The sequence below is a fragment of the Microcaecilia unicolor genome, chromosome 3, assembly GCF_901765095.1.
Source record: "Microcaecilia unicolor chromosome 3, aMicUni1.1, whole genome shotgun sequence".
Lineage (NCBI taxonomy): Eukaryota > Metazoa > Chordata > Amphibia > Gymnophiona > Siphonopidae > Microcaecilia > Microcaecilia unicolor.
In genome coordinates, this window is record NC_044033.1 from 206,535,430 (window position 1) to 206,553,060 (window position 17,631).

The 17,631-nt window shown below is 43.8% G+C and overlaps 1 protein-coding gene across 1 annotated transcript; it reads left to right on the forward strand.

Moving 5' to 3' along the window:
• Positions 1-5,879: 5,879 nt before the first annotated feature.
• On the forward strand, positions 5,880-17,631 carry LOC115466173 (HLA class II histocompatibility antigen, DM beta chain). Its single transcript, XM_030197262.1, has 6 exons — positions 5,880-5,991; positions 6,266-6,559; positions 7,905-8,186; positions 10,369-10,482; positions 16,010-16,045; positions 17,277-17,631. Exons 1-6 carry the CDS (start codon positions 5,931-5,933, stop codon positions 17,282-17,284), a joined length of 795 nt encoding a protein of 264 aa, XP_030053122.1. The 5' UTR covers positions 5,880-5,930; the 3' UTR covers positions 17,285-17,631.

Here is a 17,631-nt window from a genome sequence, read left to right on the forward strand (position 1 = left end):
TTTGGAAAAACAAGCAAACATGCTGGCCACAACTAGCAAAATTTGAATGGGGGATCCTGTGCTTCCTCCTACCAGCACATCTTCTATTGCAGGAAGGACTGTGGAAGACAGGAGAGCTAGACTGAATCCCGAGATTGTTGACTTCTTATTCATCCACAGATTAAAAAATCATAACAGTACTACATAGGGCATATTTCTCCCCTCTAGGGCATACAGAATGGGTTTATTTATTTAACACATTTATACCCCACATTTTCCCACCGGCAGTAGGCTCAATGTGGCTTACACAGGACTGTAGGGAAAGCTACAGTTCAGTAAAATACAATTAAACAATGTAATAGTTAAATAGTAGACAAAAATTAATCATATAACAACAGAGAATAAAAGTGAGTAATAAAAGATAAGGTCCATGGATTTTGCTATTATAAGAAGAAAGTAAATTAGGTTGAGTCAGGAGGGTAGGCCTTCTTGAATAAGGTAGTTTTCAGTAGTTTCCTGAAATTTAGATGGTTCTGAGTCAATTTTAAGATTTTGGGTAGAGCATTCCAGAACTGTGTTCCAATGATGGAGAAGCTGGATGCGTAGGTAGACTTGTATTTAAGGGTTGTATTTTGTACCCCTGGACATTTGAACAGGGTGGCTTAGGATTCCTTGGGGTAGTAGAAGTCAGCTACTGTTGGGGTTGGAAGGGTAGAGGGTGGTGGTGAGGAGGGTTATGATAGCTGTTCGCTGCTGCTGTTGTTATTGTTTTCTATTTGTAATTTATACACAACAGTTGCACAGCATATTGTTCCTTTTTATACTTTAATGAGGAGGGGGCTGGGACAAACTCTGTCCCTGTTTCATTCTCTACTAAGGAATAAGGAGGTTAGTTAGTAGACAGTTTTTTTGATCATGACTATTGATGTGGGTGGATGTATTCCTTCCTGTCTTGATTTTTTCTATTTGTTCTTTGGTTCTTCTGCCTATTATACATATTAGAAAAATAATCAAGGACTAAAATACTATTATTGACCACAAAGTGTCAGTATAAAGCAGAGGTTCTCAACCCAGTCCTTGGGTCACAGCAGTCTGGTTTTTAGTACAGCCACAATGAGTATGCATGAGATAAATTTGCATGCAAATCTATCTCATGGTACCCTGAAAAACTGACTGGCTGGTTACGTGCTGTGGACTGAGTTGAAAATCCTTGATAAAAAGTATTAATAAGCAGTATATCATTTTTTTTGTCCACAAGAATTTATGAGGGGCTGCATGATGTCAATTAAATAACATTAATAAGGGACTAATCAGCAGCCTTGAGTGTCAATGTAATATTTTGAAAAGCTGCAGTACCATTAATGGCTACAAGGTGTCACTATAAACTAAGAAGTCCCTACTGGGGCTTGGACTGGAAAGTGAGCAGAGGAGGACAAGACAACCTGGAACATCCTAAATCATCTCCATACCCAAGTCAGCTGGTCGAGAGCTGAAACAGTAGAATGAGGATCCCCTACTAGGGAAATGGGACTTGATATACTGCCTTTCTGTGGTTTTACAACTGCATTCAAAGCGGTTTACATTGTATATACAGGTACTTATTTGTACCTGGGGCAATGGAGGGTTAAGTGACTTCCCAGAGTTACAAGGACCTTCAGTGGGAGTCAATCCAGTTCCCCAGGATCAAAGTCTACTGCAATAACCACTAGGCTGGGATTCCAGAATCTTGCTATTCTTTGGGATTCTATATGGAATGTTGCTACTCTTTGACATTGTGCATGGAATCTTGTTAATGGGACTTGATACACTGTCTTTCTGTGCTTTTGCAACTACATTCAAAGTGGATTACGTAGTATATACAGGTACTTATTTGTACCTAGGGCAATGGAGGGTTAAGTAACTTGCCCAGAGTCACAAGGACTTGAGACCTTTGACAATGGCAAAAGATTGATCCATGTAACGTCAATCCATTGCTCAAGGATGGTCCCTGCACAGAGTGGTCAATGTGTGTTAACTCATTAACTTTTTCTTTTTTTGGGGGGGGGGGTGCTCTGGAAGAAGGTGAAAGTGCAGCTCTGTTTCAGAATTGTCTAGTGATAGTTCGAAGAAGGACATCTCCTAAAAAAGAAAGCAGTTGATTTGCTTAGGGACTGCAAGATAAATTTAAGAAAGTTTGGAAACGGGATTCCTTTTTCTCAGAATACAAGATATGCGTTATATGAGGCAGTTGAGGGTTATCAGGTCTATGTTCTGGTTACTGGATCTTGTCCAACTGGAAATAAAAGTTCATGCCTTCTTCTGTTGTTGATTCTTTTATTGATTGTTATAAAATGGTTAAAATTCAATAAATATTTTTGTTATAAAATGGTTAACATCAATACATGTTTTAAAGAACAACTGAGTGTTGAAATACACTCAGCAGTGGAAAGAAATAGGATGGACACAAGAGAAAGGGAGGGGGGAGAGGAGACCCGCTCATTCTGCATGTGATTTGTAAACACAGGTTCTGCAGTACTACTACTACTACTTAACATTTCTAAAGCGCTACTAGGGTTACGCAGCGCTGTACAATTTAACATAGAGGGACGGTCCCTGCTCAAAGAGCTTACAATCTAAAGTGAACGGTCAGTCCGATAGGGGCGGTCAAATTGGGGCAGTCTGGATTTACTGAACGGTAAGAGTTAGGTGCCGAATGCAGCATTGAAGAGGTGGGTTTTAAGCAAAGACTTGAAGATGGGCAGGGAGGGGGCTTGGCGAGGCAGAATGAGCGGAGCCTGGAGTTGGCGGTGGTAGAGAAGGGTACAGAGAGGAGGGATTTGTCCTGTGAACGGAGGTTACGGGCGGGAACGTAAGGAGAGATGAGGGTAGAAAGGTAGTGAGGGGCAGCAGACTGAGTGCATGTGTAGCGCTTGAATTGAATGCGGTATCTGATTGGAAGCCAGTGATGTGACCTGAGGAGAGGGGTGATATGAGTATATCGGTTCTGGCAGAATATGAGACGTGCAGCAGAGTTCTGACTTTTGGGTGTAGTTTCACACACAGATAAAGGTGGATGTACAGGAAGGGCTGAAATCCCAGAGCTGCAGTCCATTAATTTCTGTTTGCAAATACACATGAAAGAAAAACATGTCTTGCGTCCAGGAGAGCGTGAGAGGCTGCAGCAGGGGATTTCTGGGAAGAGGAAATGAAAAGGGTTTGAGGAAACAGCCACTACCAACCCTCGTGTTTTTCACACCCAGATCTTGCACAGAGAGAACCAGCAAGCAAATGCACACCCAGGCAAGAGGCATTAAAAGGGGTAATACAGAGATCAGAAGGCTACTAATGGGGTAACAGTGATCAGGAAATGAGAGACCATAGCAGGGGTAGTTGAAAAAACACGAAGGTAAGAGCAGCATCAGAGTTGATGCTAGCCCACTGGAGTCCTGTGTATGGGTACTTTGGGGCTCCCCTTCCCCAACATAAAATTATCTTGCAATTCTGTTCTTTCCTGCTGCCCCTCCCCACCTCCATTTTTACTAGCTATTAGTGTGAGATTATGGAAGGGTTTGGGGAAATATGTCTGGTGGGAGATGATATAAAATAAATCATTTTGGGGATTTATCTAAAGACCAATGTAATCACATTGATTGTTACAGCCTTAAACCAGCCCTGAGGAAGGCTATAAGTAGGGTGAACGAGAGGGGCAGCTGCCCAGGTTGCAAAGCCCCTTAGGAGTGGAAAGGTGCCTGAAATGCAAGAGTGAGCTGGCAGCACTAAAAGCCAAAATTCTTCTGTCACCTAAGTTGTGGGGAGACAGAGGGAAAAAGAAGCAGAGATCAGGATGGTGGGTAAGGGGCACAAATTCACGTGCCTGCCTTGGTTGCCAAAATGCAAGAAAGAAAGAAATTAATAGGGTACATTAGAGGTAAGAGCCTGTCACCTTGGATTCTTAGCTGCCTAGTTAACACTTTCGTACAACTAACATCCCCCCCTTATTAACAACAGAAATACATGTAGACAGTCATACATAAACCCCCAAATTCTATAACTGGCATGTAAATTTCTGTGTGCAAAATTGTGTGCTATTCTGAGATGCGTGCGTAACTTAAATTGACTGATGAGCCAATCAATGGGTGATAATCAGTTATTGATATTAATTGGCAACAATTTAGATTTACGTGTGCATCGTGCTAAGCTCTATTCTATAAAGATCCATGTGCGAATCATAGCGCTCAACTGAAAAGGGGACGTGGCCATGGGAGAAGCATTCACTAAAGATATGCACAGTATTACTGAAAGCTGGGGATCGATGCCTAACACACACTGGGTTTCAGTTGGTGTAAATCCTTGTGCCCAAGGTTTGGCGCAGAAATCGGCTCAACACCCTAATCTATGAACAGCACCCGACTCGGAGCACCACTGAATCTAGTCTGTAGTGCACAGGGACATATGGAAAGGGAACGGGATTTAATACACCACCTTTAGGTGGTTCTCAGGCCACTGCACGGACCATTAGGCTCCTCCTCCACTCTGGAGAAAATGCGTGCAGATAGACCTTAGTACACACTAGTGCTCACAATCACAGTGAACATGCAAATTCTAATTGCAATTAAAATGATTCACACTACTAACACAATGCCAATTCTACACTACCGAGTCGCCCTTTCGTAAATGAAATGCTGCTACAGTAGATTTCCTTTGTGATTCACTCCAGATATTAGCTCAATGCTATGATCACTGTTTCCCAGCAAACCCAACATCGTTACCCCTCGGACTATGCCCTGCATCCCACTAAAGACTAGATCTAAAATAGTTCCCTTTCTGGGCCAGTTGTTCCAAGAAGCAGTCATTTATTACCTGTAGGAATGTTACCTCCCCAGCTCTCCCTGATATAACATTTATCCAGTCTATACTGGGGTAATTGAAATCACTCATTATTATAGTGTGATAAAATTTTGTCCCACTGATTGTCCTCCTTCCACCAAGTCTATGAGATGCCTATTATATCTACCTCTTCATTTAGTGCTACATACTCTAACTCTCGGTTGATGTATTTATTTTTCAAATATGTTACAAGAACAATAAAGACATATGCAAAGAAAACAATAAACAATTACTGCATCCAGGTCCAGTTCTGGATATGTAATAAATTGACTAATGAACCCAAATAACATCAAGCCTGGAGAGATTAAATATCAGCCCAAACAACAAACACCTGCTTACAAATCATTTCACATCAATCTAAACTTTTTAATGTACACTTTAGATGTGTTTATTTATCTCATACCTTTTTCAATAGCAGCTTAAGGTGAGTTACATTCAAGTAGTCTAGGAATTTCCCTGTCCTTCAAATGCTTAAGCTTGTACCTGAGGTGATGGGGGGTGAAGCCGGCTTCCCTGGTTGTTAGCCTAGTGGTTAGTGTAGCGGACTTTGATCCTGGGGAGCTGGGTTCAATTCCCACTGCAGCTCCTTGTGATTCTGGGCAAAGTCATTTGACTCTCCATTGCCCCAGGTCCAAATAAGTACCTGTATATACTATGTAAACCGCTTTGAATGTAGTTGCAAAAACCACAGAAAGGCAGTATATCAAGTCCCATTCCCCTTACCACTAGGCTACTCCTCAAGCTTACCCAGTCAAGCAATTGTTATGTTCTCATGCATGGCAAAAATCTCTGCAAATGGCACTGAGCTCACAGACAGTGGGTGGGAGGGTTGTGGGAAAAAAAAAAAGAAACCCGCTCTTTGTCACTCCTTCCCTGTAATGGCTGCACCACAGGGCTGAAGCGAGATCACAGTCTCGCTTACCAGGGCAAGCACAGTGCCCTGCCTGGCAACAGATGACACAGAGCGACTCTTCCCTGCCATTGGCTGCTTCTCTGAACCTCAGGGACTTTTTCTCTGAGTTTGGTATGAGGAAGCAGAGAGACAGAGGGACGATTACAGGGGTAGGGGGTGCCAGGTTCTGATCATGCAGGGGATCAGGGGCCTGGCACTGCTGCTGGGCTGGACCCTGGTCTGCAACCCAACAGGTGAGGATTCCCTTATTATAATTACATCAGATCAGATATCGTATAGCTTCATATTATATGAGCTTACAAGATATTATCTTGCATCATTGTGTTCTATCTTGAAACTATGTATCAAGATTCACCTAGAGAGATATGCAGTTTGCATTGGTCGAGCTCTTATTCTTGTTCTTCTACTACTACTATTAGCATTTATATAGCGCAACTAGACGCACGCAGCGCTGAACTCCTAGGGATCAGTGTTGCCAGACTGACAGGTGTCGGGTTTCTTCCTCAGGTGCCTTTGTCACACAGCTCAACTGGGACTGCGTCTATGGGGACAGTGTGAAGGAGATGACAATGTGTTACTATATGGTGTTCAACAAGCAAATTCTGTTGTGGTATGACTCCACTGAAAATCTCTTCATCCACTGCGGCTCAAACACATGCATCCCACCAGTATATAAGGTGGCTAAACAGATTACCCTTATCCTGAACAAGAGTCCAGGCTTCCTAAACATGACCAAAGAGAAGCAGGTCGAGTGCCAGAGGAATGGAGAGAAGTACTGGGCAGACACGGTGCTGAGGACGGGTGAGTGAAAGTGGGGAAGGGACATAGGGCCAGATGCACTAAACATTACGAGGCAATAACGAGCCATTAACGAGAAAATAGTAAACCCTGGCATGCACTAAATATATTTTTCCGATGACGGTAGCAGCTAACGCAAACGGAATGCAGATGAGCAAATTGTGTAGAAACCCTATTGAAATGAAATGCACTAAGGTTTTCTGCTTGCCCTAACGCTGGAAAACTCCGGGAAAGTTAACAAGAGGTCTTACCTCTCGTTGGGGCTGCGTGGGCTTCAAAAACTGTCAAAAAATGTAAAAAAAAAAAATCGGGAGGGGGCAAAAACCTATGTAGGTTACTTTCGTCAGACGAGGGCAGGCCAGGAGCAAAGGAGGGACGTCCAGGCGATCAGCTGTTGCCGGTGCAGCGCCTTCTCACGGAGGTGAGAGGTGCTGTGAGGGCCCGGTGGCAGACGGAGGGGGGCGGGTGGAGGGAGGGGGGGAAGCGGCGGTGATGACGAAGACGACCTCAGGGGGGGTTGCGGGGGCGGGGCCAGGGAGGATGGCGGGGAAGCTGTCATTGCATTGGGAGGGGGGGGAGGGAGGAAGGGAGGTGGGCCGGGGCTGCCTAAAGTTCTGGTTTTCAGTGCAGGGGTGAGCGGGGAGCAGCGGCGACCTCAGGCGGGGGTGGGGGGGGGGGGCGAAGGACGTCCATAAAGGACATCCATAGGCACTTTTTTTTTTTTAAACATACCGACACTTTACTGAAGGAATAGAGAATGCAAGTGAGGTACAACAAGCAGCTCATTTGCATTCCTATTTCTTGATGCATGCCCTTCCCTTACCGATTCGTTAAGGAAAACGGTAAGGGAAGGGCTCTAACGAATTTTTAGTGCATCTTCCCCATAGTTCTGAGAGTGGGTCAAGGAGGTTGAACAGTGCTCAGGGTGGGTGAGTGAGGCTGAGGGGTTATACTGGGGAGAGGGCACTGTGCAGTGGGTGGGTGGGTGAGGCTGAAGGGTTATACTGGGGAAGGAGTACAGTGCTCAGGGTGAGTAAGACTGAGAGTTTATATTGGGGAGGGGGCACAGTACATGTTTATATATAGCCCATGGACAGTGGATGCTAGACATAATTAATTATAGATTCCAGAATGCAGTGGCTCATCAGGGACAGGCTGAGTCAGTTGTGTTGTGTGACCTGTACTCTTAACATCATCTTAGGACACTTTGAACTACAATTCCCAGCATGCACTGGAGAGAAAGCCTGGCCTGGCTCAGCATGCCCTTGCTGACCTGGGATATGTACGTGTATTTGTGTGTCTCAGTTCTCGGCACACAGCACTTAGCGAATGTACTTGTGTGTTTCAGTTCCTCCCAAGCTGCGAATCTCTCCCATGGAGTCTGGCAGCAAGACCGAGACTCAGGTGCTCGTGTGCTATGTGTTCGAATTCTACCCCGCGGCAGTGAACATTACCTGGCTAAAGAACGGGTACCCTATCGCTGACAGCCTGACTTCGTTTGAGGTGCTGCCCAATGGTGACTGGAGCTACCAGACACAGGCACACCTGGAGGTCATACCACAGAGCGGAGACAGCTACACCTGCAGCGTCGAGCATGCCAGCCGCCAGGAGCCCTTCCAGGAGAAATGGGGTGAGTCTAGGAATGGGGGAGACCAGAGAATACGGAGGGAAAGCCAGGTGGCAGGAAAATTTGGGCACACAAGTTCTAGAACAGAGCCAAGTGTGCACCTAACTTAAGTACCAATAACAGCCCTTAAGTGGCATTAGTTGGAGCTAATTTGCACTAATGCACGTAACCACACTGAGGCGCTAGTCTATGAACCTAGGACTAGATTCAGTAAATGGCAACAAATTTGGGTGCCAGGAAAAATCAGTGCTCAGCGCTATTCTACAAAGCTCACTCTGGGATAAGCGCCCTGTGTAGAAAAGGGCATAGCGGCAATTCCCGCGACTACAATTAAGCATCAGGTGTAAATCCTGGTGCGCAAGCTGGGTGCACATTTCCCCAATTCTGCGCATAACCTTTGGGAATGCCCATGACCCCTCTTGGATTGTGCGTGAGGGAATTTAGGCTTTATAGAATCACGCATCTCCAAATCAGTGCCAATTAACGCCAATAATTGATTGTTATCAGCCAATTACTGAGTATTAATGGCTCATTAATTTAGTTATGCGAGCAACTCAGGATTGCGCTCAAATTTTGCCAATCTTTATAGAATCTGGGGATTAGCACCTAACCCTTCTAGCGTGCAACTGCCATGGGAGCGTGTCCATGGGCAGAGAAAGGGGTGTGTCTTGCAGTTGCACAGAAGTTATGGAAAACTATCAAGTGCACAGCTACCAAGTTTAAGTGCCAGGATTTCCACCATCACCTTAATTACACTGCAATGGTAAATTTGTGCACAATTGCCGTTACAGAATAAGTGCTTAGCGCCCATATTTTTCCGCCTACATTTTGGCACCCTTTCTTGAATTTACCCCACAGCTTGTAGGATGTCAGTAATGCCAGGATGTAGGTATTATTCTGTCTTAATATTCTACCTGTTATAACTTTAGACAGTTAAAAATACCTAATAACACTTTCCCCCTCCTAGCATTCTCTGAAGGTTAACTGTTGGGTGGGGGTGGGGGGAGGGGGAACTGGCTGAGGAGGGACAACTGTTGTACAGACCCTTAACTTTATATCGTTCCACTATTCCCCTCAGTTCTTATATTTTAGTTTTATAAACCGCTTCGACTTGATTTACATGAGCAGTATAGAGTGTATATTAGTAAACAATAAATCAATCTAAGCAAATTACAAAAAAAAAAAAAAACACATACAAAAATACACCAGCTGTAAATTTCATTCAACAAAAGGTAGGGTGGAGAAGAACCAATTTCAAAAGATCAGTCCAAACACCAGGATAAGATGCTCCAAATATAACTTTATTGGGACCCTATACGGTCCGTGTTTCGGCTACAAGAGCCTTCCTGAGGGGTCAATCGATGAGTGCTCTGTTTTTGATGGAGCGCATGAATGTCTATTGCTTGGAATAAAAACATGCAGTGTCCAACTGGAACAAGTACAAAAACTTTATTGTACTTGTTCCAGTTGGACATTGCATGTTTTTTTTTACCAAGCGATAACCACTCATGCACTCCATCAAAAACAGAGCACTCATCGATTGACCCCTGAGGAAGGCTCTAGTAGCCGAAACACGGACAGTGTAGGGTCCCAATAAAGTTATATTTGGAGCATCTTATCCTGGTGTTTGGACTGATCTTTTGAAATTGGTTCTTCTCCACCCTACCTTTTGTTGCATTTCGCCTTTGTGGAGAGTGTGAACCTCATTTGTTTCTTCCTCGTAAATTCCATTCAAACAGTTAAAAGAATAGCCCACAACAGAATGGAGAAAAAAATAAGATACTTCCTACCCAGGATAAACCTAGGTCCCAAAACAACTAAAGATAATAGAAAACCAAACTCATGACCTCCTCCTCCCCCCCCCCCCCCCCTCCATGTATAAGAAAAGGAAGTGGCCTAGTGGTTAAAACATGGAATTGGGAAGCAAAGGTCCAAATCCTGCCTCTGCCACTGACATACCTTGGACAAATCACTTTCTCATTGCTTCAGGTGCCATAAGTAGTAGTAGTAGTAGTAGTAAGCTATCTGGGGCAGCAGCACATGATACCTGAACACTCATCAGTGCTGTGTACATCTGGTAGTGCTCTCAAAATGCTAAATATTATTATTATTGAGTTATGATAGTCGAGTTGACTTGTCTTTGATGTGTGTATATTTGTATGTATTGCCTCCTGCTGGATGACAGAGCCCGGACTGACAATGCAACAGAAAATAAAGATCAGTGTGTCCGTGGTGGTCCTCGCACTGGGGCTTATCTTCCTCTTCACTGGCATCATCTGCTGGAAGAAATCACATCATGGTAAGAAACCAGCTCGGTTCTGCGGGCTGCAGTGGGGAGACCTGGGTTTGATTTCTGCTTCTGCCTGACTCCCATAGCTGGCCAAGGTTGGGGTCCTGTAGAAGTGCTACACAGTCCCTGAAGGGAGGGAGTCCCAGGCATTGTTCAACAGTGACATCTAGTGGCTGGATCCAAAGTGCACATGTACCACAATATTGTGCAATATTGAGTTACTAGTAATCAATACAATTAAGGATTATATGCCACAAGTACCAAAATATGGATTGATGCGGCTCACAATCTATTTTAAAAAACAGGGACATTTTTCCATGTTACAACTTCAGTACCCAAGGAAACTAACAACAATTATCTTAAAAATGTTTGACAGTGAACACTGGAGGGAAGCATTTGGCTATTTGATAAGAGAAAGTCAATTCCAATTCAGCTTTATAAACCACCTTATAACTGAAACTTTTTCTAGAGGTAGAAACTTAACAGGCAAAGAATTTTAAAAAGGATAGCAGTAAGGCTCACATTCTGTCCTAAAAGACAGTTATTTTCTTTTGTTTTTGGCTGCTGGAGAGGTAGCACTGCTACTGACCTGAATTAAGTGTTAAGGTGTGAGGAAGTAGAATGTTTGCAAAGGTTACTGAGGGAAATCTGATTACTGAGTTAGCTTCAAAGGGTTTGTTTGAAGAGTCCCCTTAGAATCAAAACTATATAGAGAGGAAAGATCCCACTTAACTTTCTTTATGAGAAGTTCTGAGAGCAGATGACATTTCTCTAATAAGAGAATATTATTTTGCTCTGTGCATTGGTAACTTAAAGATTGGGGTTTAAAGGAGGAATTGTAGGTTATTGATAGGCAGAATAAAATTAAAAAAGAAGAAAAAGAAAAGAAAAAGCAAACTTTATCAACTGATCTCTATACCCTTTTCACCTGAGTTTTAAAACTTGAACTTTGTACCACAGCATTAACAGATAGCCTCTAGCAGGCACAGCAGGACCTAGTTCAGTCTTAGGGAACAATCCAGGGTCACACCAAGCACCTTCAGTTACTGGAGTTAATTACTTTCTTGCAGTAATCAATAAAGTAGTTAACTACTTATTCACTATCCCAGTAACTGTAATTAATTACTTTTAAAGAGTAACGAGTGCAACATGATATGACATGACAGAGGATGTGGTTGACATGAGTTGGTCAAGAGATGAAGTTATGCAGTATTCACACTGGGTTCGTGCATAAGATGAAGATTTTACCTCTTCATGTACCATAAGTATTCTTGGGTGTGATATTGGTAAAGGAAAAGCAATTAGTTACTCTAAGTGAGGTAATTGCAATCAGTAATCAAATTACTGTAACTAGGGAAATAACTAGTAACTGTACTTAATTACTTTGGAAGAGTAACTAGCACAGTACTGATTGTACTGGTCTCCAGAAGGGTGGGAGAGGATATGTGATTATTATTATTGTTACATTTGTATCCCACATTTTCCCACATATTTGCAGGCTCAATGTGGCTTACATAATACCGTGAAGGCATTCGCCAAATCCGGCACAGGATAGGTACAAAATGTTGTATTGAGATAGGGAAGATATGTTGTATTGGGATAGGGAAAATAAGATTCAATCAAGTTGGGTTGAGGTAAAAGAGTTCATTAATGTCTAAAACAACCTTTAATAGTGAAGTGTTGCAAGGTTGAGTCATTTAAGTTGGGTCATTCGGATGTTATACAAATGCAGAAAACCTTGAGTGGTTCTGGATGAAGGTGCCTCTGATGCATCCTCAGGGCGAAACATGGCCATATTAAGCTTGTGACGTCAGTGAGATGGTTTATCATTTAAATATCTTGTAAATTCTTTGTCTCCATATAAGTAACCCGGGTACCTCCAACCCCCTGTATATTGGTAATGCTCTGGGACCTCCAGCTCTGTCCACACAATCGCGTGATCTGATATCTCTGTAGGCCCTATGCCTGCTCCACATACCCATGAAAAGGCCTGTCTATCTATTAGTATATAATCTATTCTGGAACTTGTGCTGTGCGCCCTGGATAAGTGTGTATAGTCTTTGGTTTCTGGGTGTAGGGCCCTCCAGGTGTCCACTAAATTTAGGGTGCGCATGAATGTGGGAAGTGCTTTTTGTTTGCTACCCCCTTGAGGGGCTTCCCTGGGGTTTGTAGTGTCAGCCTCGGGATCTGCAATTAAATTGAAGTCCCCACAAACCAGCAACTTCAACGAAGCATGGGGGGCGCAGTGTTTTATAATGGACTGAAAAAAGGATGGCGTATATTCATTCGGGCCATACAACGAGACCCCCAAAAATTGTCTGTGTTGAAGCCAGAGGTGTATTATCACATATCTCCTTTGAGGATCTGCCTTAAGCAATTCGGCTTTGGCTGCTAAACCTTTCCGTATTAATATTGCTACGCCCCGTTTTCTTCCCTCCGCCGAGGCCGAAAACACCTGCCCCACCCACAGTCTTTGTAACTTACGATGTTCAACCTCCGTCAGTCTAGTCTCCTGGAGGCAAGCCACATCCGCTTTATGTCTTTTTAGGGCCTGTAATATTTTTGTCCTCTTAACTGGTGTTGCTATACCCCCTACATTCCAGGATACAACTCGGGTTGCTTTTGTCATCTACGTTTATTATATTTAGTGTGGTTTGCTTTGGCTTTAAGAATGTTAGGTGGGGTTCGGGCGCCCAGCCTCACCCGCCCCCAAGTCTGAGTTTGCTCTGCTCGTGTGTCTTTGAGACTTACACCAAAATATAAAGGACCTGTGAATCCATGGTTGTAACATTGCCCCTTCCCTATAACCTCCCCCTTCACCTTAGGTCTCCCCCTTTTGTCCCCCATCCTCCCTCCTGGACTTATTCCCTCCCTATCTTCCCTTTACCTTTAATTCCCCCTTCCTCCTCTATTCCTTTGGGATCCCCTAGTTGCCCTACTGTCGTAGTAGGTTGAGGCCGTGTGATTGCGGGCACCCCCTCTCATGGCCTAGCCTGTCTTCCTTCCGCTTCATAACCCTCTATGTGGTTCCCTTCCATTCCTCTCTTGTGCTCTTACCCCCCTCATACATTCATCCCAAGTGATCCCCAAGTGTGACAGTCACCCTTCACTTTCATTCCTCCCACACCTTCCACTCCACCCCCATATAACTCAACTGTAACTTCAAAAACATACATACTTCTTTGATTATATCAGTTCTGTGTCATATGGCCAGACGCCGCTCCTATTCCAGGCGGTTGAACTTTTCCACCAGATCTTGTGCCTTCAGTTTGGAGGTGGGCGCGCTATTCAGGTACCCCTTTCCCTCTCCGAGGGATCTCCAGTTACTTTTTTTTTTTTTTTTACTTTAAATTTTTATTAAGTCTTTTGAAATATCTGTAAACATTTGTATCAATAAGACCATACAATATACATCAGTTTCTAATAGTTCCTGAGCTTCCTCCGGGGTCTGAAAGGTTTTCCACCCTCCCTCCTTTAGGACTTTCAACTGGGCCGGGTACAAAAGCATGAATCTTTGATTTTTCTTGGCCAGGTGGCAGCAAATGGGGCTAAAAGCTCTCCTGCGTTCCTGCAATGCAGCTGAATAGTCTTGAAATATTTTGACTCCTGCGCCATCATAGGCTAAGGTGTCCCATTTTGCCCTCGCACCTCTCAAAATTTCCTCTTTGTGGAGGAAATTATGGACTTTTATTATAACTGCTCGGGGTCTAATTCCAGCAGCTGTCTTTCTCCCCAGCCTGTGTGCCCTCTCCAAGCACAGGGAGCCAAAACTATCTGAGAGTGCGAACTCTGTCTTCAGCCAGCTCTCCAACTGCGACAATAGCAAACGATCTGGCACTGTCTCTGGGATACCGATCAGGCGCAGATTCGATCTCCGGGAACGGTTCTCCATCCCGTCCAGGTGTTGCGCTTGCGTTTTCACTGTTCGCTGTAGTTCTTTTATCACCTTGCCCTTGCTTGTTTCGGAGTCCTCCAGCTCGGACACCCGGACCTCCAACTCCCCCGTCCGTCGCGTCGTGTCTCCAAGCGAAGACTCCACCGCAGCCAGCTGTTCTAATACTTTATTTAGTTGAGGCGCTAGCGCGGTCTTAACTGCCTCCACCAACTGCTGTAATTGTTTCGGGTGGAACTGCGGAGTCGGGTCGGATGCCGGTCCGGGCGCCATCTTGTTTTCCTCAGCCCACGCTGTTTCTCTGCGCTCTTTTTAGCGAGCCTGCTTGGCGTTGCCCTCATTTCTCAGGTCACAAATGGGTCCATAACGTCCCTCTGTTCTTTAGTATTCGGCAGGGTTGTTTTCACCGGGCTATTGCGGTCGTTTTTATCGCACAGAGAGGGGGTAGCCTCGGAGAGATGGAAGACACGACTTCCTCCCTCAAACCATCACGTGACCTCCAGTGAGATGGATTATAAAGACTTGCAATATTGCAAACTGCTTTAAGATTTTTCTACAATATATTAAAACATTTAAGTTGTGGTTTTCTAATTTTGTCCCCTACTTTGGCTTTTGTCTGTACTTCATTAAGACCTTAAACTTATTGTTTCCTGTATATGTGGTTGGTCAAACAAGTCTTCATTGGTCTAAAAAAACCTCCTGTTCACCGTTGTTGAATAAACAAAAAAAAAAAGTTTTATACTTTAATTCACTGTCACATTCATCCAAGAACTGCATATATAAAAATTGTTACTTAGTTTAGAGAAACCCAACTCACAGACAGTTTCAAGTGATCATCAAATGATTATTGAAAAATGATGTCAAATCGTGAGTAGAGGTCCCATTTTGTTTTTGTTTATTCAACAATGGTGAACAGGAGGGTTTTTTTTGACCGATGATGACTTGTTTCACCAACCACATATACAGGAAACAATAAGTTCCAAAAGTGTGGTTTAAGGTATTAATGAGGTCTTTTTCCTCCCCAATATTTAAATTTTTCAGTGTTTAATGGTGAGAAAAATAAGAGATTTTTCAAAATTGCAATCAAGGTACCATACAATGTTTATAGAGATACTCTACTGCTTGGATGTATGGTGCTAAGATCCATAGTATCATTTGTTTGTCTGTACTTGACACAACAAGGCAGGGGTGAAAGTTGAGAATGAAAGAGACTGTTTTCCCCGGCATGCAGTGTACTGTGTTCCAGTATTTTAATGGCTTTCACAGTCTCTGCGATGCTGACTTACCTGAACCATATACTGACTGACTCCTGAAGAAGGCTTGTTGCTGAAACACGGCCCATGTAGGTTCTTTGGGGTCATTTTTGTTTTGATGAATAAACTTTTTGGATGCTCTTACTCCTTGGTCATTTGGATTTTTCTCAACTTTCACCCCTGCTGTGTTGTGTTTGCTTATCCTGTGGAAGTCGTGGACCCCTTTCCTTTTTTCGTTTGTCTGTACTTGGACAATCAGGGCCTAAACCCAATTAAAATAAGCATGTGTAAGGGTCCTTGTATCTGTTACTAGGAGCGGAGTGCACATGACGTTGTGGTTTAGGACTCTTTGCCTTTTAACTCTGTTGCTCACCCACTCTCTCTCTTCCAGGTTACACCCTCATCCCAGGCTACAGCTATCCAGAAGGTGATTATCAACTTATTACCCTCTTCAGTACTGTCACTGTAATTCTGATCAGCGCCAACTGATGTTAATATGGAATCCTGCAGAAGGTCCCGGGTTCCATTCACAAGTTGGCCAGGGCTGAGGATGCGGTGAAGATAGTGTTCACAGTGCCTGTGTGGTGGGGAGGGGGAGGGGGACAGTTCTGATCATTGTCTGGGAGTGACGCTTAGATCCTTGGTCTTGAGGGTCACCAATGGGTTAGGATTTCAGGATATCCCTAACCGAAACACAGAAAATGACAGCAGATAAAGACCGCATGGCCTGTTCGTTCTGCCCAGCCATACGAAGGAGGAGGTGGGCATGCAAATCTTTCTCATGCATATTCATTACGTTATACAGGACTTATAGCCTGCAAAAAACAAAACACCGGATCAATCGTCCAAGTAATACACAATAATACTACTGGTGATTGAACACACTAACGTCCACAGAAAAGAAAATAAATGTACCGACCTCTCAATTTGAACCGGGCACTACATATTTTCCTAAATACAAAGATCTTTAGTGACCTCCTAAAAACGTGGTCATTTCTGATCACTCTGAGTTCCAAAGGCAATGCATTCAAAAAAGTTACAGCTTGATATGAGATAGAGATTCTAACAGACTTAACATTCCTTACAGGGGGATAATGAAGAAGAAGTTGACTACATAACCGACCTGATTTATAGCCTAACAAAATATTGTCCACATCTGCTATATAGAACGTGGCCTCACAAAAAAAACACAATCCCTAATTTAAGTTGTACCCGTGCTTTGACAGGAAGCCAGTGCAATTTAAGCATATAAGGAATTAAAGAATCAAACTTATCCAAAGAAAAAAAAATCAACATTATAGCTGTATTAGCTGGATATCCTGAAAACTTGACCTCTTTGAGGACTGGGAGTGAAGACCAGTAGTCTAGATGGTTGTAATGCTCTGAAAAGATCCAGATTACATGGCTCCCATACCAGAATGGTAGCTGCAGTGACCCAAGCATGGTTTGCGGTGGTGTGGGGTGGGGGAGAGATAAAGTAGGGGAAAATCCCCAGGGAGTGTGTATGAAGGCTTATGACACCAGACCCCAACTGAGCTGGAGAGCAAAGGAACTGAGAGAAATACTGGGTAATAAAAGGCATCTTGAGATGTTACCTCTACTCTTGATGGGTTCTCTGCACCGTCCATTAATTGTCCTCTCTCCTGTTCTTCCCCCAGTCTCCTAATGTTGGAAGCAGATGAGAGTGGGGCACCCTCTTTCTCCCTTCCCCCTGAGCATCAACTGTGGGTGACCCCTTCATACTTCTGTCAAAGACGACAAGAGGACCAGGACCGATCAACATCAAGGACATTCTCTCTCCAAGAGCCCTCGACCGATTGCAGCTATGGAGGAGCAGACAGAGGAGAGGGGAGCCCACAGTTACTCAGCTCTGTCCTTCCCAATGAGGGGAACTGTTGTATTACTGGGGGAGAGATGCTTCCTACATGAGTTCTCCATGCTTGTTAAAAAAAGGGGGGGCCTTCAGAAAGATCCACTTTGTTAACAAAATCACAAAAAAAGTTTATCAAAATA

Excerpts from the sequence above, each read along its gene's own strand:
- LOC115466173 (XM_030197262.1), top strand. The coding sequence starts at position 5,931 with ATGCAGGGGATCAGGGGCCTGGCACTGCTGCTGGGCTGGACCCTGGTC. Across the intron at positions 5,992-6,265 it reads CCTGGTCTGCAACCCAACAG|GTGCCTTTGTCACACAGCTC; the intron begins GTGAGGATTCCC and ends TTTCTTCCTCAG. Across the intron at positions 8,187-10,368 it reads GCCCTTCCAGGAGAAATGGG|AGCCCGGACTGACAATGCAA; the intron begins GTGAGTCTAGGA and ends GCTGGATGACAG.